General features: G+C 51.1%; 2 protein-coding genes across 5 annotated transcripts in view; both read right to left on the bottom strand.

Annotated features, from left to right (window-relative positions):
- Adam15 (ADAM metallopeptidase domain 15) overlaps positions 1-3,686 on the bottom strand; it is a 12,945-nt gene extending 9,259 nt beyond the window's left edge. For all 4 annotated transcript variants that reach the window (XM_013015358.1, XM_013015361.1, XM_013015359.1 and 1 more), the window contains exons 1-6: positions 3,542-3,686; positions 2,320-2,426; positions 1,653-1,729; positions 1,013-1,091; positions 794-870; positions 521-713 (exon numbers count right to left, since the gene is read on the bottom strand). In XM_013015358.1, coding sequence (XP_012870812.1) covers positions 521-713; positions 794-870; positions 1,013-1,091; positions 1,653-1,729; positions 2,320-2,426; positions 3,542-3,620 — 612 coding nt within the window. In that variant the 5' untranslated portion in view covers positions 3,621-3,686. The remainder of the gene's footprint in view (positions 1-520; positions 714-793; positions 871-1,012; positions 1,092-1,652; positions 1,730-2,319; positions 2,427-3,541) is intronic.
- Positions 3,687-4,099: 413 nt separating this feature from the next.
- On the bottom strand, positions 4,100-22,158 carry Dcst1 (DC-STAMP domain containing 1). Its single transcript, XM_013015033.1, has 16 exons — positions 22,095-22,158; positions 21,725-21,850; positions 21,570-21,644; positions 17,032-17,160; positions 16,570-16,709; positions 15,385-15,601; positions 15,153-15,296; positions 13,965-14,086; positions 13,423-13,580; positions 10,464-10,563; positions 9,973-10,068; positions 9,739-9,865; positions 9,151-9,267; positions 7,751-7,893; positions 7,512-7,625; positions 4,100-4,351 (listed from the first exon to the last, which is right to left on the bottom strand). The coding sequence occupies exons 1-16, from the start codon at positions 22,156-22,158 to the stop codon at positions 4,100-4,102; spliced, it is 2,124 nt and encodes a 707-aa protein (XP_012870487.1).
- Between the last annotated feature and the right edge of the window lie 128 nt (positions 22,159-22,286).

Here is a 22,286-nt window from a genome sequence, read left to right as displayed (position 1 = left end):
GTCTCTCCTGCCCGGGCTGGCTTTGAACTGCGATCCTCAGATCTCAGCCTCCTGAGTAGCTAGGATTACAGGCGTGAGCCACCAGCGCCCGGCTTAGAACCCTTGCTTCTGATGATAGATATAAAACTTAGTGATATGACTTTGGGTAACTCTGAAATTTCTTCATTTTATTATCATTTTATATTTTTGGTGCTAGTACTGGGGCTTGAACTCAAGGCCTTGGCACTGTTAAATTTTTTTTCTGCCCAAAGCTGGCACTCTACCACTTGAGCCACACCTCCACTTTTGGCTTTTTGGCGATTAATTGGAAATAAGAGTCTCATGGACTTTCTTATTCCAGCTGTCTTTGAACCAGGATCTCAGATCTCAGCCTCCTGAGTAGCTAGGATTACAGGCTTAGGCCACTGGTACCCAGCTGTTTCCTCAATAAAAGATGGACAGTACCTGCCTGCTTGCCTTGGTGGGAAGAGTAAATGTGGCAGCACAACTGAAGCCCAGCCCCCCTGCCTTTCCTCCTCACCCGGTGAAGATGGTGCTGTCCCAGAGGGAGATCTGGTGAAGCCTGAGTGGGCATAGGGACATGTCGGCGCAGGGCACAGGAGTGGTGTGGCAGGAGGTTATCTTGGATACGAGAGATAATGGGAGAACCCTGAAGGTCCCCCGGCCCCAGATCCACGGCATAGCTTCTCTCTGGAGACAGGACCACCAGCCCCCTAAGAAGAGACAGAAAATCAGAACATTTCAGCTTCATACCTGAGCCCTCCTCCACTGTCATGGGACCCACCCACTGTACCTGAGCCCGGAGCAGGTGCAGATGGAGACCCAGGAGCGGGCATGGCCCTGCACGCCTCCCTGATAACAGCAATTTTCCTACAGCAGAGAAACATTTGTTTCAGGGGGAGCAGCACTTGAACCCAGAGGAGTCTAGACCTGCAGCGTCCTTCCACTTCCTCCAGTTGCTCCTCCCTCCATTGCCCAGGCTAGAAAAAGGACACAGATAGGCCTGACTCACCAGAGTGTGCCCCTCACTGACAACCCGAGTACCATCAGGCTGGTACCGCACCAGGGTTGGGCGGCCTGGGACCAAATCCCTATGGAGTGAAGAAAAAGGAAGGTCAGCACCTGAGCGAAATCACAGGGTAATGGATGATCATCTGGGAGCCAAGCAAAGCTCCTAACTTGACCACTTCCCCTGAGGCAGCAAGGGTTGGCCCACTTACTCTCTGCCAGACTATCTGGGTTCCAATTGAGGTTTTGACACAGGATGGCTGTGTGGCCTGGGGCAAATTATTTAGCCTCTCTGTGCGATAGCTTCTTCATATGTTAAATGAGGATAATGATATATAATTGTCTCTAACTTATAGAATTGTTAAGAAGAACCTACATGAGTGTGGGCTTAGTGCCTGGCATATAGTAAATACTATGTAAATGTGGGCATATGCTTTTTATTATTCCTGCCATCTTTTTTTTTTCTTTTGCCAATCCTAGGGCTTGAACTCAGGGTTTGGGCACTATCCTTGAGCTTCTTTTGTTCAAAGCTAGTGCTCTACCATTTGAGACACAGTGCTTTTTCTGTTTATGTGGTACTGGGGAATTGCACACAGGGCTTCATGCATGTTAGGCAAGCATATTCCCAGCCCCTGCCATCTTACCTATTTGGTAGCAGCTCTATGATATGATTCTCACCATCCAGCTCCAACTGAATTCTCAGGGCTTCAGGTGAACTGGTCTGTGGGTATCAGAAGGATGTCACTCCCCTTAGCCCTGTCCACAATTCCTATTCTCCCTAACCAGCAGGCCCTCAGGAGAGCACCAACAATTAGGTCATACACTAGTGGGGGATCCCTAGGGAGTGGCCAGGAAGCCCTGCCTGGACTGGGGCATTGTTCTGGGGGGTTGTGTGGGGAGGTCAAGGAAGGTATCTGAGCCGCCCCTTCTCAGCTTCCTGTCCAGAGAGGAAGCATCACGGAGGACCCAGCACAGGGCCCCAACCCTTCCTCTGACTCAGCTTTAGTATGGGGGGGGGGAGTTGGTGAGGCACTGCCTGACACCAACCCTGTGAGATGAGAAGAGCAAGTCTAGTCAGAATTCACCCAGTGGAGATGGATGGCTGAGGAGTGCATGCAGAGAGGAGAGGCGCTAAGTAAAGCCAGGTGCTAGCGTGTGGGGAGAGGAAGCTCCACCTGGATTGGACCTGGGACAAGAACTCCATCCACACACAGACTCTGCAGCTGAGCTCTGGCCTTGAGACACTTGAGAACTAAGGATGAGAGTGGTGGTATTTATTAGCTGAGAGATGGGGGTGGGGGTGGGGCTCACCGGAAGCACCTCTGCTGGGGGAACTGGAGGGTTGTCTTGAAGGACTTGGTGCTCTAAGGACCCACTCAGGACCTTTTCTGGTCTGGTCTGCTGCTCCTCAGTGCCACCTGCAGAGCCCCAGAGAACCCCAAGAGAAGGCCAGGAGATCTATAGTGGAACTGGAGCCACTGGTGCCCTCAGATGTGATGGGCTTGTGCATTGCATGCTGAAACTCAAGGGGGAAACTGGAGGGAGAGGCTGCTTTCCACCACCAACCCATCCCTACAGCCCAGAGGGAGTCCAGCTTGCTCAGCCTGCAACTGTTCCTTGGATCTTTCTGGCCGATCTCAGGTTTTCACAGGGACCCTCCCCTGTTCCCCACACCTTTCCAATTATCCCCCCCCCACCTCACAACACACACACACACACACACACACCCCAGGAACACCCTCTCTCAACACTGGGCGAAGCCTTGTGGCTGAGTGCCCATTCACCCTCCCCTTCCTTCACTTCGAAGAGGCAGGCAACACCCATTTCTGGGTGAGCAGTGCAAACACCCCCACCTCTCTAAATAGCCTTGATGCCCAGTCGGGCACACCCGCTCCACACAGCCTCCGCTTCCTCCCCGAGTGCTGCCCCCCCACCCCATGGCTCCCTCCGGACACTCCACCCCCGCCTGCCCTCTCGGCCCCCCGGCCCAAGACAGCAGCGGGAAGTGAAAGTTCCAAGGAGGAGTTGGTGTCCCGGCCTCTTTCCTGGCGAGGCTCCCTTCTCCCGGCTCCTCCCGCCCCGCCACGCTGCGGGTGGCCACCGCACGGGGGGGGGCGGGGGGGAGCGGGGCTGGGCCTGGAAGGAAAGAATCCCCCTCCTTCCATCTCATGAACCCTGGCCATTCGGGACCCTGGCACCCTGTGGAACGGCCAGCTGGGCTCCAGAGGGGAGCCGACTCTCTTTCCACCACTTTTAAAGGGGGCGCCGGGCAAGGCCCCTCGATGCCCGGTACCTGAACTGAAAGTTTCTGCGGGACAACGCAGAGGGCGACCGGACGGCGGCACCAGTATCCATCCCTTCTGCCCTCCTTGGCACTCCATCGCCGAGTCGCCAGGCCCAGATGCAGCAGACCAGGCAGGCCGTGCTCTGGGTGGGCTCTCCGGCCTGCCCCGGGTACCCCAATGCCGCTTCACTTTCCCGCACCTTTCCCTAGGGTACCCCTCCCTCCACTCCTTCCAGGCCCGGAACTCACCTGTGTTTGGGAGCGGCGGAGAGGGCCGCGGGCTGCCCGCGCCCAGGAGCCCCAGGGCCCAGAGCAGCGCCAGCGGCATGGCAGCAGCGCCCCGGGCCGGGCGAGGGCAGCAGGTGCGCGACCACTGGCAGTAGCCGAGGCGCGGGGTCGGCTCCACGCTCTCCGCGCCGCTGCGCAGCACCAGGCCCCGCCTCGCCCCGCCCACCGGCCTGGAGATAAGCCCCGCCCCCGCAGAGGCCCCGCCCTCGTCGGCCCGCCTCCGCCGCCGCGCGGGGTCCTAAAGGAGCTGCCGGGGGGCCCCTAGCACCGGCTCCGCCCCCGCTTCCCGGCCTAAGCCACTTTCCCGAAACACTGCGGCAAACCCTGTCGGACTGGCTTGGTTGTCACGCCTTCCCTTCCCTCCACCCAGGCTTTGCTCAGATCCCTGGCTGGGACCTGGGTGGCTGGGATCCACTGCCCGGCTCAACCCGTCCCCGACCCTCGCCAAGCGCAGACAGCGGGAACGTGCCAGGCGTTTTATTAACCGGAAAGGTGGGCGGGAAAGCGAGCCGCCAGCCTTCACTCCGCGTAGTTAGCATCATCGTTGCTGTCATTGAAGGCGGAGGAGGAAAGCTCCTCACGGGGCGTGCAGACCGGGCACCGCTGCCGCATGTCATCCCAGCAGGACAGGCAGTACACGGTCTCGCAGTCCGGCGTCGGGCACACGTAGGACTCAGATGTCTCGGGTTCCTGGCACACCACGCAGCGGCGGCACAGCCAGCGGCGTAGGAGCGGGCAGCGGCGGTGCAGGGCGTCTACCAGGTGGTGGCGCTGTGGAGAAGTGGGGGGGGGGCGGTGAAGAGTGGAGGGATTTAGTACCCGATGGGAAACCAGAGGGAAAAGGGGATTTTTGTCTGGGGCATTTGGGCAGCCCTTACTGTCTGAAGTCACCAAGGCCTGACACTGCCTACTTGTTGGAGAAGGCTGGGTTGAGCCCAGGAGAGTCCTAGAGGGTGAGGGTACTTTGGAAAAAGGCCCTTGAGAGCCTCCCTCTTCAACTCTGTGATGGAATGGCAGGAGGCTGGGAAATGCAGCAGCAGTAGCTATCATTGCACCTTTAAATCATCTTATTTGGTCCACATGTCAAGGCCTACAGGTGAGTAGGGAAAAATAGAAGGACTGGTCATCCCCACTTTACAGATGAGAAATGTGTAGTTCAGAGAGATGGTGTGACTTTCTAATCTTAGGTCAAACCAGACCAGATCTGAGGGCTGATTCCAAACTACAAACCTTGTTATCAATACGCCCCGCCCCCCAACCCCACCCTCCCTCCATTGCCAGGAATCCTGCACAAGCCACCAAATCAGATCATTCTTTGCTCCAGAAATTCCCAGGGCCCAGCTGCCTGCCAGACAAAAGGACGTTTGGGCTTGGCCTTCAGAGCCTTCTGTAATCTGTCCCTTTCTAGCCTCTGCTCCACCTCTCTAATACTGACTCTTTTGTGCTTATTTCTTCTTTGCCAGAGTTGGGTACTTGGCATTCCCTTTGGACTCTTGTATCTTTATACATTGTTTCCTTGGCCTAGAATACATGTTCCTCCCACTTCAATCTGCCCATTAAGTCCTATTTACTTCAGGACTGGTCAAGGAATCTCAGTATGTTCTTTTTTTTTTTATTAGACATTTTTTTCTGTCTCATGTGTCATAGAGGCTGGGAAGGCCTAGGCACTGGAGAAAAAAGTCAAGCAAAGTCAGTCTCACTTTTATGAACTTTGTTAGGGCCAATTAAATAAGAATAGCTGAGCAGGGCACAGGCGGTTCACACCTATAACTCTAGCATCTCAGTAGGCTGAGATCTGAGGATTACTGTTCAAAGCCAGCCCAGGCAGGAAAGTCTGTGAGACTCTTGTCTTCAATTAACCACCAGAAAACTGGAAGTGGTGCTGTGGCTCTAAGTGGTAGACTGCCAGCCTTGAGCAAAAGAGCTCCAGTTTAGCACCTAGGCTCCAAGTTCAGGACCCACAACTGACAAAAAAAGAAAAAGCTCTTATTCATTGTTCTGTTTATAATGTTGGGTCTTGTACTAAGAGATTGTAGATATGTTATCTCAAATTTAAAAGAAAAAACCATATGGGCTGGTTATAGCTAGTATCAGAGCTTACACTTTGTGTGAGGCCTTGGGGTTCCATCCCTAGCTCTGTGAACACACACACATAGCCATATACAGAAGATATTATTATCATTATTTCTCTGTCTCTAGGTCTCTTTTGGCAATACTCACTCGGTTTGAACACAGGACCTACAACTTACTAGATGAACATTCTACCACTTAAGTCACTTTTATTTTATTTTTTTTTACTTTAGTTATTTTTCAGGTAGGATGTTGTGATTTCTAGTAAGGTCTTGGTCTTTGTTGTGGCCAGCCTCAGACCAAGATCCTACCTAAGTCCTCTCATACAGCTGGATCACACACAGGCTCACACCACTATACCTGGCTTATTGGTTGAGATGAGATCTTACTAATGGTTTGCCTGGCTGACCTCAAACTGTTAGTCTGCCAATCTCCACCACCAGAGTAGCTGATATTACAGGGATGAGCCATTGTTTCCAGTTTTTAACCATCTCTTTTTCAGGTAAAAGAACTGACAGGGGCTGGGAAGGTGGCTCAGTGGTAGAGCACTTGCCTTGCATGCCTGAGGTCCTGGTTCGATTCCTCAGCACCACATAAGAAAAAAGAAAAAAGCTGGTAGTGGTGCTGTGGCTCAAGTGGTAGAGTGCTAGCCTTGAGCTGAAGAGCTGACGGACAGTGCCCAAGCCCAGAGTTCAGGCCCCAAGACCAGACCCCCCCCCCAAAAAAAAAGAACTGATAAAGCTGGGTAAACATGGCTTGCCCCTGTAATCCTAGCTACTCAGGAGGCTGAGATATGAGGATCACAGCTCAAAGCCAGCTTGGGCAGGAAAGTCTGTGAGACTCCTGCCTTCACTAACCCAAAAGCTAGAAAATGGTGCTGTGGCTCAATTTTTGTTTATTTTTGTGCCTTGAGCACAAAAGCTCAAGGACAATGTTCAGGCCCTGAGTTCAAGCCCCAGGACTCTCACAAAAAAAAAAAAACAGAAACAAAATTAAACCAACCTGATGCTTGGAGAGACACTTGCCCAAGGGACACAAAATGACAATAAGCTTTATTCTTTTTTTTTTTTTTTTTGTCGGTCGGGGGGGCTTGAACTCTGGGCCTGGGCGCTGTCCCTCAGCTCTTCAGCTAAGGCGAGCGCTCTACCACTTGAGCTACAGCGCCACTTCCAGTTTTCTGGTGGTTTATTGGAGATAGGAGTCTCACAGTCTCTCCTGCCCGGGCTGGCTTTGAACTGCGATCCTCAGATCTCAGCCTCCTGAGTAGCTAGGATTACAGGCGTGAGCCACCAGCGCCCGGCTAATAAGCTTTATTCTTATGCTAGAATAAAATTCACTTCATCTTTACAACCTGGAATAGTTGACAATATTTTACAAAAGAGAAAAACCAAACCATAGCTCAGGGTCACATAGTTGTAGTAATGAGGGAAGGAATTACTGGAAGGAGTATGTGGATTGAAACCTGGTTCTCTGGACTGGATGTTTTCATAATGCACATGCCTTAGGCCTCCTGTCCCATAGCCTACCTGCTTCCTTCTCTCCTCTAAACTTCATTGAACTGGTCTGCAGCACCTTCATCAGAACCTGTGGCTTTTCCTTAGTTTCCCTCATCCCTCTTGCTTTCCTTCAACCAGATCTAGTTTCCCTTTTCTGTGGCTTTCCTGTCTACTGAGTCTTAGGCTGGGTTGAATCCTGAGGTTCATAGAGAACCACATTCCTGACGTCCAGCATCCTGTCAGACTCACCCTGCACCAGTAGGACTAGCACACTGGGAGGTGCTGGGCAGACTGATGGAAGGTGCCCACCCCCACTGTCCTCAGATCCAGTTGAAAGCTGGCAGGCACATCAGGTCTGGACTTACTGGAGCTCTTTGCTGGTGTGCCCGCCTCAGGATGGCAGCCCTCCTTAGTTGTGTGAACGCGGCTCTCTTCTTCAAGAGCTCATTGTAAAAGAACAAGACCCGCTTCTTTTCTCTCTATAGTGGAAGGAAGGTTTCAGTGATGGTGGCTGAGCAGGAAGATGGGATTGGAAGGGAGCTGAGTGTGTATGTGTGTGTGTTTGTGTATGTGTGTAGGGGTGAAGTGGTCTGGGATGACACACCTTGGGGAAATAGAAGGCTGCAATGACCCTCCGGAGCCGGTAGCCATAAGCCTGAGCTAGGCAGAGACAGGCTAGCAGGCCGATCGGTTGTATAGCCTTCCAGTAGGCCTTGGTATCCATGCACACGGGCTGGGGCAGGCAGGCTGGGGAAAGGGAAAAACAGTCAGTGGTCTGGTCAAGACAAGATGAGGGACAGGACAGCCTTGAGCTAACCTCCCCACAGGAGTTGGAGGTAGGGCCTAGGAAGCCATAGGAGACAATGGGAGTTCCATTCCCTTCTTCTTGCCTGCTCTTTACCCTGTGGGGCAAGGCTGCCCTGCGAGCACTATAACCACTGGGCCCAGCATGTAGTATGGACACATATGGAACTTTCCATCATAAAGAAAGTTCTAGCCAGGTGCTGGTGGCTCATGCTTGTAATCCTAGCTACTCAGGATACTGAGATCTGAGGATCAAGGTTTGAAGCCAGCCCAGTCTGAGACACTCTTTATCTCCAATTAACCATTTGAAAACCAGAAGTATAGAGCTATGGCTCAAAGTGGTAGAGCATTAGTCTTGAGCAAAAAAGATTCAGAGACAGTGCCCAGGTCTTAGTTCAAGCCCTACAACCATCACCACCACCAACAACAAAAAAAAAAGAAAAAAGAAAAAGAAAGGAAGAAAGAAAGAAAGGAAAGAGAAAGAAAAAGAAGGGGCTGGGAAGGTGGCTTAGTAGTAGAGTGCTTGCCTTACATACATGAGGCCCTGGGTTCAATTCCTCAGCACCACATAAGCAGAAAAAGTTGGAAGTGGTGCTGTGGCTCAAGTGGTAGAGTGCTATCCTTGAGCTGAAGAGCTCAGGGACAGCGCCCAGGCCCAGAGTTCAGGCCCCATGACCAACTTAAAAAAAAAAAGAAAGAAAGAAAAGAAAAGAGAAAAAGTTCTACTGGATACCACTGCTTAGATTGTTGGGCTTCTCTGCTCACACCCACCATGTTCCCTACTCTGATTTCTCTGTCTCAGTCCCCATCTCCTCACTCTCAAGAACCAGTCCAGAATTGTGTGTGTGTGTGTGTGTGTGTGTGTGTGTGTGTATATACTTGTACTGGGGCTTGAACTCAGAACTTCAAGCTTTCCTTGGCATTTTCATTCAAAGCTGGCATTCAACCACTTGAACCACACCTCCACTCTGCTTTTTTCTTTGTTGTTCTTTGTTTTTGATTTTGGTGGTTAATTGGAGATAAAAGTCTCTTGGACTTCTCTGCCTAGCATGGCTTTGACTGTCAATGCTCAGCCTCATGAGTAGCTATGATTACAGATGGGGGCCATCCACACCAGGCTACTCCCTAACTCTTTACCTTGGAACATTTTGACCTGTCCCCAGCCCCAGTTCCATAAACCCAATCTCCAGTATCACTCACGCATGTTGTTTGTTTCCACCCGGACGTCTGAGGAGGTATTCAGGGCTCCGATGGTTTTCCGAAGAAGCCGGGCAAGCATAGAGTTTCCTTCAACCTTCACCTCCAGTTTATGATTGCCTAAGATCAGGATAGGAAGTTGGGGGTAAGGGATCAGAGGAAAGTTAGAATTAAGAGCTGGGGAAGGATGGGGGCTGGAGGTAAGGAGGGGGTCATAGAAATACTTCACCCAAGTTTGGGAAGGTGGCTTAGTGGTAGAGTGCTTGCCTAGCATGCATGTAGCCTGGGTTCAATTCTTCAGTACCACATAAACAGAAAGAGCCGGAAGCGGTGCTGTGGCTCAAGTGGTAGAGTGCTAGCCTTGAGCAAAAGTAGCTCAGGGACAGTGCCCAGGCACTGAATTCAAGTGCCAGGACTGGCAAGAAGAAAAAAAATACTTGACCTATTTTTCTGGGTGAATGGATAATCGAGGCTCCCCAATAATAGCTTCTGGGTTCCAGGGCTGAGATTTGACCTTGGGGAGGACAGGGAGGAGATGGTCACAGGAGAAGGCTAAATGTGGGGGCTGCAGGACTCTGGGATAGAGCTCACTGTGGAAGGAGTACTGCAGGTAGGAATGCTGGCGGATGGTGTCAAAGACCGTGTAGAGAGCCCTGTCCAGTGCACACAGCAGCAGCAACAGCAGTAGGATGGGCAGGATCTCCAGGAGCTCCCTCACCTGCCAGAAGCATGGGCTAGGGTGGCTGTCTTTTGGCTGGTTGCCTTTGCCTTCCGCCCTCAAGTCTGTTGTTTCATCAAGAGGCCTGATCCCCACACCAGCCTCACCAAGTTTTTCATTTCTGAGGCCTGGATGGTGGGCTTGCAGGGAAAGATGACAGTCAGCTTCTCCGCCTTGCGCAGTGGCAGCAGAGTCCGTTTTCCCTGGAAATAAACATCCCCTGGTTAAGAATCTCAGCCAGGTGCCCATGACTCACGCCTGTAATCCTAGTTACTCTGGAAGCTGAGATCTGAGGATCATGGTTCAAAGCCAGCTCAGGCAGGAAAGTCCATTCAGCAGCAAAAATCATAAGGTGGAGCTGTGGCCCAAATGGTAGAACATCAGCCTTGAGCAAAAGAGCTAAGGGACCAGTGCCCAGGCCCTGAATTCAAGCTGAGTATTGGCGCACGCGCGTGCACGCACAACACACACACACACACACACACACACGAACCCCAGAGCCCTCTGTGTACCCTTTCCCCCTCTGGTCTCCTGGAGTGTCAAGCCCACAGACAACACAGTCAGTGAGGCATCCTTGTACAGGTCAGAGCCCACTTACCAGCTTCTTCCTGCGCTCATCAATCTGATAGAAGTAGGTGCTGATATAGATGTTGTCAAAGCGGATGTCCTGGTTATAGCTGTCTATGTAAGAGAAGGACCTGTGGACAGTTAGATGGCCATGTCTCAGTCTCCTGATACAGGATCTCCTCACCCATCCCCAACTGCAGGCTTCCTTGAGGCACATTCATTCAGGTGGCCAACAGGTTTTTTTTGTTTTTTTTTTGGTCGGTTGTGGGGCTTGAACTCTGGGCCTGGGCACTTTCCCTCAGCTCTTCAGCTCAAGGCGAGCGCTCTACCACTTGAGCTACAGCGCCACTTCCGGTTTTCTGGTGGTTTATTGGAGATAGGAGTCTCACAGTCTCTCCTGCCTGGGCTGGCTTTGAACCGCGATCCTCAGATCTCAGCCTCCTGAGTAGCTAGGATTACAGGCGTGAGCCACCAGCACCTGGCTGGCCAACAGGTATTTACTGAGCCCTCTCTGCCTGAAGCTGGGGTATATGGTGGTGATGACAGAGGAAGCAGGCTATACCCCTTCCTTCCCATTGTGTAGCAGTGGCCTTCCAGCTACGTGACTGCTGAGACCCAACAGAGATGAGGGGGCTCAGAGAAGGGTGTGGCCAGTCTTGGGGGAAGTGGGTGAGATGTGCTATATGTTGCCTATATGCATGTATTTTGCAGAGCAAATGTGGAGCAGAGGCCCAGAGGTAGACCCTCAAGTTTTTCAGGAACCATCTAGTTCCCTTCGACACCCACAGCCTCCTCTCAAGCTCTGGCTTCTTTTGCCTTTGACACACCTCAGAGGTTGCCTCAAGCAAAACTCATCCCAATTCACCATCTCCCTTCACAGTGAGGCTATATGTGTCTATTCTAGCCTCCATTGCTCTCCCCAAATCTCATGTTTGTTGCCTAAAGGGGAAAAAAAAAACCAGTTAATTGTTTGAAATGTGTTGAAAACTGTAAAAAGTATATGAAATAAACTCGGTGAAACAGAAGTTCTAAAGCCATCACTTCTGGGGCCCTGTTTAAAAAAGCAATCCACATTTTTGCCTGTGAGATAGAAATAACTAAATTCAGGGTTGGAGATTCAATTCAGTGGAAGAATGCTTGCCTGGCAAGTGCAAGGTCCTGAGTTTGGTCTTCATCTCCCAAGGGTAACCCCCCCTCGCCCCCCCAAAAAAGAAAAAGAACTACAAATATAAAGATAGGCTGGGAGCGCCCCCTTGTGGAGAGACCTATCATGGGGTTAGGGTTATGTGGACTTCCTGTTCTGGAGCCTGCCCTCCCACCTCTCCTTTCCCCTTAGTGAGTGATCTCATCCAGGTTGAAAGCCTGGAAGTGACGTTTTACTCTGTGCCTGCTTCCTTCCCTCCCCAACCTGGCTCTGAAACCTGCTGCTCCTCCCTCCGTCTCAGGTCATCTTCCTGCTCTGCCCCATCCCAACCAGGCTCCTTAACCCATGACCTGGCCTCACATCCCTCCTTTCAGCTTGCCCACCTCATCTCATAGCTGTTTTCAGTTTAGGGCTTTATTAGACGATTCTTCAGACTCCTTTGATCATGCCTTTTTGTCTCAGTCATCCAGCCCAGCTGCTGCCCCTGTACACTGACAGATACCAAGACCTTTCCTCAAGATACTACCTTCCTTTCCTCAACCATGGTTCTCCACTTGAAGTCTTTTGGAGCCCCGTTATGGCCATTCCAGAGCTACCTACTCATCCCCCATGCCTTGTTTGGATCCTCAGCCTTTTTTTTTTTTTGTCATGGAGCTTGAACTCTGGGCCTGGGCGCAGTCCCTGCACTCTTCAGCTCAAGGTGAGCGCTCTACCATTTGAGCTACAGCACCACTTGCAGTTGTCTGGTGGTTAATTGGAGATAAGAGTCTCAGGGACTTTCCTGCTGGGCTGGTTTTGAACCATGATCCTCAGCTCTCAACCTCCTGAGTAGCTAGGATGATAGGTGTGAGCCACTGGTGCCTGGCCCCAGCGCATTGTATGGCCTTTGGATCATCTCTGTCTTGTAATTGTCTCTCTCACCACAACAACTAGACCAACAGCATCTTGAGGGCAGGAAGATGGCTCATCCATCTTTGTCATCTCATGAGGCCCTGGGTACACCCATAACCACTAACTTTCAGTCACCCTATCCCTATGGACAGAGGCATACAGCAAGGGCCTCTATAGGTACCCTTGCTCAGCCCCTGCCTATTCAGACTTTTTTTTTTGTGTCAGTCGTGAGGCCTGAACTCTGGGCCTCAGCTCTTCAGCTCAAGGCTAGTGCTCTACCACTTGAGCCACAATGCTACTTCCGGCTTTTTCTGCTTATGTGGTGCTGAGGAATGGAACCCAGGGCCTCATGCATGCAAGGCAAGCACTTTACCACTGAGCCACCTTCCCAGCCCCCCATCTCAGACATCTGAGGTGGAGATGGGAAACACAGGGTCCAGAATGAGAGTGGGCGAGGCCCAGGGCAGAGAGCAGAAAGAGGCCCAGGACAGCTCAGCTGGACATCAGGCTGGGTGGGGTTGAGGACTTTGTTCTAAATGAACAGAACGTTGCTGCCAACGCAGCAGGTGAGGGAGAATGAAAGCAAAATTGGACCATAAAAATGGCACAGAGTCAGAGCCAAGAGGAATATGAAGGGCAAGAAAAAAAAAGTCAAAGCTAAAGGTAAAAAAAAAAGTCAGTGTTAGGAATAAAGGCTGAAAGGAGGTAGATGAATGAAGACACTTGCCCTTTTAAGATGGTGGGAACATGGATAACATTTCTTCTTTGAAAATGTTCACCTGTTCTTTAATTTCGTGTAAACAGCCAATCCAGCTTGATATAAAGACAAAGACTGGACAGATTCAGAGCTGGGGTTGGGTTGGGTATTTCCATCCTTAAAGCCTCCCTTTAGGTCAGGGGTCCCATCCTGGGCAGCAGAAGGGACAGTGGGTGGGGGTGGGGGTCCATCACTCACCCATGGAGGACTATGAGGAAGGTACAGGACAGCAGCACTTGTATCAATGCGAGTGCCCACTCCAGATGGGCCTCCTGCCGTTCCACGTAGTCTCGCACCTCAGTGCTCACGTGCTCCCAGCTTATATTGAGGCCTACCAACCCAGTCTGCTTCTCTTCCTGGGGAGGGCACATGGGTAGACTCAGTCTGCTGCCATTGGCCAGACCCAGCAGCAGCCTTTTTTGTGTGATACTTGGAGACCCATTCATACCCCAGGAGCCTCCCAGGACCGCAGGAATGATCACTTTTCCTGCTTGTCACCCTCTGTGACAGTTCCCCGGCACCATCTCATTCTTGGCTGGCCATTCTATCCCTAAGCCAGCTGTGTGCATATCACAGGCTAGGTACAATCTCTGACAGGAATACCACTCTCCGGCTGTCTCCCTCCCTCAGGTTACCTCTTCCTGAGCCTCTTACTTGTTCTTCCTCCTGCTTCATTCCCTAACGCCTCCTCCCATTCCCTATCAACCCGCAACTCACCCACTCATACTCCTGACTCCTACCTTTATGTCAATATTAGCTGAAAATTCCCCATTTAGACCATGGATAGACTGGTTGAGGGTGTCGTAGGTCTGTCCAAAGTTGCCTTCCACAGGGATGCGATTGCGGCACCAAACTTCCATCACTAGTGAAGAGTAGGGCTAGGTCAGGATCAGGACCTCTCCTTTCTGGTCCGCAAGCCTGGACCTGGCTGGCTTGCCTGCTGTCCTGTGAGCCTCTTCACCGTGTGTGTGTGTGTGTGTGTGTGTGTGTGTGTGTGTGTGTTGGGTCTGAGGCTTGAACTCAGGGTCTAGGCATTGTTCCTGAGCTTTTAAACTCAAAGCTAGTGCTCTACTGCTTGAGTCACAGTTCTACTTCTGGATTTTTGCTTGTTAATTGGAGATAAGAGTCTCCCAGATTTTCCTGCTCCAGCTGGCTTTGAACCATGATCCTTAGATCTCAGCCTCCTGAGATCTGAGCCTGACCTTCTACCATGCTTTTTGTTTCTCTGTCTATGACTTTCTACCTCTCTTTTTTTCCTCTCCATTGTCCTTAGATTCCTCTCCCCAGAAACAAGGCTCTGATTCCTCACCCTCATTGTTTTCACTTGTCCTGAACAGCAGCAAATAGCAAAAATGATAGCCAGTATTTATAGAGCAGCTCCTCTGAGTGCCTGCTCTGGAATCTGCTTCATATGCAGTGTCCCCTTGAAGCCTCAAAATCCCTAGAGGGGCCACTAAGCCCCCATGGCCCTCTCTTGCAATCCTAGCTACTTAGAAGACTGACATCTGAGGATCCTGGTTCAATCCAGCCCAGGCAGGAAAGTCTATGAGACTTTTATCCCAAATTAGCTACCACAAAGCTAGAAGTACAGATTTGGTTCCTCAAGTGGTAGAGCATCAGTCTTGAGTGAAAAAGGCTAAGAGATAGCACCTAGGCCCTGAGTTCAAGGCCCAGGACTCGCACAGAAGGGAAAAACATCCTAAAGAGCTGATGATGATTATTATGCCCATCATCTTTCCAATGAAGAGATGAAGCCCAGAGTTAAGCTATACCTCATTAGGGGACAAAGTGGTTGGTAGGGTGAGTGGGCTCAGAGGATGCCCAGAGAATCTATACTTTTCCCCACTTGACTGCTTTCCTGCCTCCCAAATACGTGGTCCCCAAAGACTCAGCCCTGGTACTCCCTGGCCTCCTTCCACTGTGCGGACCCTTGGCAATGCTACAGAAGAACTTGAACTTCATCGGCAGGCAGACCAAGTGGTTGAGGATTGGGACCCGGATGTGTTTCATGCATTCGTTATGTTTTTGGTCAAACCAGCGGCGACAACTACGTATGCCTTGATTCACTACATCTAGGGAAAGAAGCAAGGAGTGTCTTAGGAGCTCATGTATGTACTTCGAGCCCTGCCCCGCTCTACCCCCCTAGGCAGGACCCCTCACAGGAGCAACGCATCTTTGTCTTCATCTCGTACATCTTCTGTGTGGACAAGGGTACTCTGATTTTGGGGGCCCCACGGGTCCCTTTGCCTTGCATCACTTTGTCTAAGTCCATGCCGTCTTTCAGTGAGTAGCCAGCCTCACTTTTCACTTGAGCATCCAGGTCTTCAAAGGAGGCAGAGATGTTCTGAGTCTGTCTTTTCAGCGATTCTTTGCTACTCTGGAGTTGGAGTAAGGGAGGGAAAAAAGGAGGAATAGAGATCAGAGTGTCTGCTGCACCCCCCAATATATATAGTGCTGAGTGCTGGTAGTGGGGCTTGAACTTGGCCTTGCACTCTCAGCTTTTTTGCTCAAGGCAAACCATGGCACTGTATCACACCCAGCTCCACTTTTTTTTCTTTTTTCTGGTTAATTGGAAATAAGAGTCTCACAGACTTTCTGCCTGGACTGGCTTAGAACTTTGACCTTAGATCTCAGCCTCCTCAGTAGCTAAGATTACAGGCGTGAGCTACCAGTGCTCGCTCTCCTCAACCTATCTCTAGCCATGCCAAGCTCTGAACTCTTACCCCAAGCTGACAGGGAGCCAAGCCCGAGGCACAGCCCCTCCCTTCAGATTCCCCTCTGTTCAGAGTACTGGGAGGCCTTACCTCTCCCCAGCTGTGCCTCTTATCTCCCAGGCCTCAGCTTTTCCTCAGGCCTTCCCTCCCAGATCCTTAAGGGTCAGTGGTTCTCAGGTCTTTGGAACTAATTTCTCAGATCATTATGCCATCTGAATGTCCCTGACTTCTAAACCCCTCAGAGTCCATCTCCAAATTTCTATTTCTCCCTATTTCTCTATTAGTCCCAACTCCCCAGTTTCCAGTCCTCCCATAAACAATTCCAACTCCTTCAAAGGCCAATGTCCCCAATTTCCTAACATTCTAGTTCAGTGCCCCACACATTCTGGTATTTGGAAATGGGGGGCATGTATGTCCCAATGAAATGGAGGTACTCTGCAGGCATTTAATGCCCCAGGATTAGGGTCTATTCTGCAATATTTGGAGACAGCTCTACCCCCCCTCCCGTCCCCCACCAAAAACAAATCCAGGAGTATCCCCATTGGGAAGTTGTAAATCCAGGGTCACAGCTCCCTGTTCAAATTGACTCAGCCCTGGAGGGGCCCATAGGCCCTGCTTGCACAGTACTGACCAGCAGATCCTTGAACACTGCCCGCAAGGGGGCTGTGGAGACGCGCCAGGCCTCACGGGTGTTGTTGATCTGCAGTTCCACAGTGCAGCCCAGTGATGCTATCACTTCGTTGAGGTTGTGCCGAAGATTGGCTGCTGGCCCTGCAGGAAGAGGCCCAGTGTGTTACCTTCCTGTAGGGTCAGGGCCTTCTCAAACTTACCCCCTCGCTTCTCCTTTGCCTGCAGACCACCTTTCAGAGCTACCTTGTGATGGAACTGAGTAAGCCTGTTAAGAGATCTTCTCATTCAACCTTTGACTTTTCTCCTGTTTACACCAAGCAGACCCAAAGAGCACGAATAGTTCATAGGAAGGTTGAGCAGCTCAGGATGAGATTCAGGCTGAGCCCCCATTCGATGGTTCCTCCACCCCCACCCAGGGTCACTACTTCCGGTCACCACCTGGCACTCAGGGACACACACTTACCTGCATAGATGGCAGCCAAAGCGTATCCCATGACAAACAACCTGCCCTCTCTGCCCAGCATCTTGGGGATCAAGAGGATACTGGCACAGCGAATGTGAGGGGACGTCCCCCAACCTATGGCCCCCAAACCTGCCAACAGACCCCACAATGTGGGGAAGCAAAGTGAAAAAGCTGCTCCTCGTGTTCACCAGTGCCCTTACCTGCCCAGCCCCGTTAGAATCCACCACCTTCCTACCCTCATTCCCCAGTGACACTGACTTAGATAGGACACTCATTCATTCATTCACTCACTCACACATTCATTCAACAGCCATTCAAGGTGTAGTTTCCGGAAGGGCACAGAGAGATAGCTTGACGTGTGTGCACACGAGTGGGCATGTCATATGTCAGGGAAGGAAGCCAGTATTTCTCATAGCCATGCTAGATTCATGCTCACTCTAGATACGGAGTGAGAGGAGTGGGCGAAAGAAAAAAAAAATTCTGGGAACAGGCACTGGAGCCTGTTTCAGAGTAGCCAGAAGAGAGGTGAGAGTCCACCTTGACATTTCCAGGGCTGACACCTACACCACTTACAGCCTGGCCCCTCCCTCTCATTAGTCCTTAATCATGGACTGCTGGTAGCTTCCAGCAGTTTCACACATGTCTCCCTGTGGTCTCTGCGAGGAGACAAGGAGCTCCTCAAGGCTCATAATCCAGAGAGAGAGACAGACAAGTAAACAAATGACTACCACGGGATGTGCTCAGGGCTGCAGGGAGGTGCTTCTGGGGAGAGCTGAGAGCCAAGGAGGGCGGGGGTATTTCTGCAGGGAGGGGTGGGGCTGGGAAGGCTGGACAAAGGAGATGATGTGTCAGTTGAGCCTGGGAGATGAGTAAGTGTTGTTAGGAGGCACAGATGGCAGTCCAGGCCAAAGGAACAGTGAGAATTAGCCAGGGAAATGAGAAGATTCTTGCGTGGATGGAGTGTTTACCTAATGAATGCCAAAGCAAAAAATCCCAAATCTTTATCCTTCCCTCTGTATCCACTGTCCTCCTAAGTCCCCATCATCTCCCTCAGAGTCTAGATCCTTTGGTGGTAGTTGGTAGGGACCAAACTCAGGGCCTTGCACTAGTGCAAGAGGCTAGCACTCTGCCCCTGAGCTATACCCTCACTCCTTTCTTCTCACTAATCTCCCTACTTCCTCTCTGACTGCTGTATTTATCATGTCAGGTCATGATCCTTCCCTGAGTAAACCACTCAGTACTTTTCTACTACACTTAGTAGACAGAATAGATGTTGGTGATCCAGCCCCTGCCCAGCCCCCTGAAGTGAGCTCACGTGACTCAGTTTTTCTCCCACCATATGCCCCCACAGTGACCTGGCTGCTGCTCCTTAAACATGCCACACTCATTCCTGCCTTCAGTTCTTTGGGCTTGCTATGAAGGCGCCAGTAGCCCTCCAGCCCTGTCCTTCACATGGCTAGCTCCACCTAATCATACAGGTTTGTGGCAAGCCCAGTTGGGTGCCACCCCTCAGGGTTTTTTTTTTTCTTTTCTTTTCTTCCCCTGTCTTCTGTTGCTAAAACAACTTGGGTTTTGTTCAAGGGCAATAGCCTGGCCCTGCCCTGGCTCCCCTGGGGGGTAGGGGGAATGTCTGGATTTGTCTAAACCAATCATGGCATTACAGGACATTGAAAGATACTTATTTGGTGGTCTTGGCCTTTTGGCCAAAGACTCTAGCTCAGACAATAGTTGACAAATAGCTGCAGTAAGCTCAAAGGAGAGCAAGCAGGAGTTTTAGATATCTTCTTCAGGTTCCCAACAGAGCAAAACTAGTGCCACTCCTCTACCCATGCAATTTATATAGAAAGCAGGGTTAGCCAGGCACTAGTGACTCAGGCATGTAATCCTAGATACTCAGGAGGGCTGAGCTCTGAGGATTGTGTTCAAAGCCAGCCCAGGCAGAAAAGTCCGTAAGACTCATCTTTATTTAGCCCAGAAAAATAGATGTAGAGCTGGGGCTCAAAGTGGTAGAGAGCTTGCCTTGAACATAAGAGCTTGGAGACAGTGTCCCATGAGAGAGAGAGAGAGAGAGAATGCGAGTGCATGTGTGCAGGGTTGCAGGGGTGGGGGGAAGAAGCAGCTTAGAGTGTGTGCATCACCAGCACAAACATCCAGCACCACTAAATAAACAAGTATATGAAAAGTAAATAAAAATAGACCCCCTAAATGTGCATTTTCTGGAAGTGGAGGGAGAAGCAGTTGGCATAGGCAGGCACAGGAGGAGAGTCTGAGCAGAAATGGGTGTCATTTGCCTAGCAAGGCGTGTCAGGAGTCCAAGACCCTCCAGGGCCTCTGCTGCAGGAAAGGGAAGCTGCCTCACACCTCCTGGGCTGGGTGCCTGCCAAGCTGCAGAGCTTCACCGGCCACTGGAGGGCCTGCCCAGAACAAGGGAGGGGGGCACTCAGCAAGTGGGGAGAATGGGAGCCTGCTTCTCCCCCAGGGCAGGGGAGAAGGCCACCGCAAGATACTCTGCTTTCACAGTTCGGCAGGCTCCTCTGGGACCAGAGGACACTCTGGGAGGCAGCAAACAGGCTGGGCTAGCAGTGAGGTCTTCCACCTGTGAGGGCAGCCTGCTGGCAGAGAGATCCCAAAGGACAAATGGCTTGCAAGAGCTAAAGGGGCTTCATGGGCAGTCAGCCAAGTAGAAATGCTGTCTGCAAGAAACCCAGAACTGCTGAGATCCACACAGCTTCCAAAGAGATCATAAGATCATAAGATAGCCAGGGTGTGAGCGACTACCACCCAGAAGGCACAGGCAATGGAATTATACCAGCTTTGGCGACTTCAAACTTGTGTTCCTTTTCCTCTTATTATTCTGACACAAGGAAAACCACAAAGGGAAGGAAATAGAGAAAAAAGGAGAAAGAGCAGGCCAAGCCCCCGTTTCTACTGCATGACCTGGTTTCTAAAAAGGGATTGTTCAGGGGCTGGGAAGGTGGCTCAGTGGTAGAGCGCTTGCCTTGCATGCCTGAGGCCCTGGGTTCAATTCCTCAGCACCACATAAGAAAAAAGCCGGAAGTGGCGCTGTGGCTCAAGTGGTAGAGCACTAGCCTTGAGCTGAAGAGCTGAGGGACAGCGCCCAGGTCTAGAGTTCAGGCCCCACAACCGGACCCAAAAAAAAAAGAGGGATTGTTAATTCTTTTCTGATCTTTGGCATTCTATGAAGATGTGATGCCTGGAGTTACTACAGCCACTTTGTGATCTAAATGGAAGTGATGGACAGGTTGAAGATGACACAGAGAGAAGACCAAAGGACCCTGGATTTTTAGATGGAGTTATTGAGCTGTTGAATTATTCAAACTCCAAAAACATCTTGCTTTGAAACTTTTTTTAATGTGAGATATGAACTTTTTGTAGGTGGGCTTTCTGTTCTTATACAAAGGTCTCTATACAAATGTCACATTTCCTGGAAGTCTTCTCTAGCTGCTCAAGGTAGGGTTGCTCTTCAGCCCTTCTCTCACATCTCCTTCTTTAACCTTTTTCATACCACTTGCCACCATCAGAAAGGCTCTTGTTTAACTAGGCGCTAGTGACTTATACCTGTCTCCCCATCTACTCAAGAGGCTGAGATCTGAGGATCATGGCTCAAAGACAGCCCAGGAGAAAAAGTTCATAAGACTGGCAAAAAGCCAGAAGTGGAGGTGTGGCTGAAGTGGTAGAATGTTAGCCTTAAGCAAAAGAAAAAGCCAAGAGCCCCCCACCCATGGCCATGAGTTAAAGCCATGGCACCAGCACAGAAAAAAGGAGAAAGAGGAAGAGGAGGAGGAGGAGGTAGAGGAGAGAGCTCTTATTGAAATTTAAATTTCAGCCAGGTGCTGGTGGCTGTAATCCTAGCTACTCAAGAGGCTGAGATCTGAGAATTGTAGTTCAAAGCCAGCCTGGCAAGAATGTCTATAAGACTCATCTCCAATTAACTACCAGAAAGCTGGAAGTGGTGCTGTGGCTTGGGCTGAAAAGCTCAGGGACAGTGCCCAGGCCCAGAGTTCAAGACCTGCAACCGACCAAAAATAACTAAATAAATAATAAATTTCACTAGTACTCAGGGCTTGGAGCTTGCAGGACAGGCCCTCTACTTATTGAGCCATACCTCTAGTCCTCGTGTCTAATTCTCTTAAGTATAAACTCCAACAAAGCTGGTGCCTGTCAACCTTATTCATGGCTGCACAACTCAGTAAGTGCTCAACAAATGAATGAACTGAATTTCTCAGGAGGAACAGGAAATAAGCCAGAGAGGACAGAAGAGATGAAGTTACAAAGAGTAGGAGGGTTTGGACTAGAGCATGTGGGCAACAGGGCAAAAATCCCTCACCAGATTGAGGGGGCTTATTGAAGGCAAGGGCTGTTGTTTTCCTAGGTTGGGGCCAAGCTCAAGGGGAGGTTGAAGCTACAGAGTGCTTGCTTGGTCGGGATTAAGCTAGCTCATTGGCACTCTCTCCTTAGCACTTAGGACAGGTTGTGTTCCACAGGCCTCAAGGGGCCCAGCCTTGCCCAACACTTACCCACCAAGCTGTACAAAACCACCATCTTCTGCTCTTCATAGATGTTCATGGGGTTCACCAGGAACTGAAAGAGACCTAAAGGTACCTGGTAAAATCAAAGGTCAACTGATGGGGCCCAGCCCTGGCTCAGCCCTAGCCCTGCTGTTCATACTTGCCTATGGCCAGGAGTCCCCCGGTGCCTGCCCCCAGCAGGAAAGCTGTGGCAGGGAACTCGCCTGGATGGCGGCACAGGAACCGGTTACAGGAGATGGGCAGTCCCCAGCTCAAGAACATCTGCACCACTGAGAGATAGGATGGGTCAGCCACAACACCCCCTCTGGCTGGGAAGGGGCTCATTAGGCAGAGACTCTGAAGAAGGGGAGTGGAAGTGAAGCAGAAAAGAGGAAAGGGCTGGGCTGAAGGGAAGTACTGGAGAAGAGGGACCCCCAACATGGGAGGAAGGCTGAGGGAACTGCTGAAGAAGAGGCCAGATGGAAGAAAGCTGGGGGATGCTGGGAAGGGCGGGGTCTCTGGGGATGGGCTCACTGGTATGGGGTAGTTTCTTCGGCCTTCTTATTCCATTCCCATTCTGATGATTTGTAACAGCCATATGTCTGTCCCAAGGAAGCTTCTTGAGTGCTAGAAGTCTCCTGGAGGATTTCCTTGGCTGTGAGATTCTGGTGAGAAGAGGGAGGGGGCTACTGTCTCCTCTGCCTCACTCACAGCCCAAGTCTGAAG

Source organism: Dipodomys ordii, unplaced genomic scaffold (genome assembly GCF_000151885.1).
Source record: "Dipodomys ordii isolate 6190 unplaced genomic scaffold, Dord_2.0 Scaffold26, whole genome shotgun sequence".
NCBI lineage: Eukaryota > Metazoa > Chordata > Mammalia > Rodentia > Heteromyidae > Dipodomys > Dipodomys ordii.
The sequence above is the reverse complement of the archived record's forward strand: the minus strand, read 5'-3'. Positions and strand labels throughout refer to the sequence as shown.

What these genes read in the sequence shown, in the direction of transcription:
- Dcst1 (XM_013015033.1), bottom strand. Translation starts at nt 22,158, where the DNA reads ATGGCTGTTACAAATCATCAGAATGGGAATGGAATAAGAAGGCCGAAG. An exon ending in GAAGAAACTACCCCATACCA is followed by an intron (nt 21,851 to 22,094) that starts GTGAGCCCATCC and finishes CCTATCTCTCAG; the next exon opens with TGGTGCAGATGTTCTTGAGC. An exon ending in CAGTGTTCAAGGATCTGCTG is followed by an intron (nt 15,602 to 16,569) that starts GTCAGTACTGTG and finishes CTCCAACTCCAG; the next exon opens with AGTAGCAAAGAATCGCTGAA.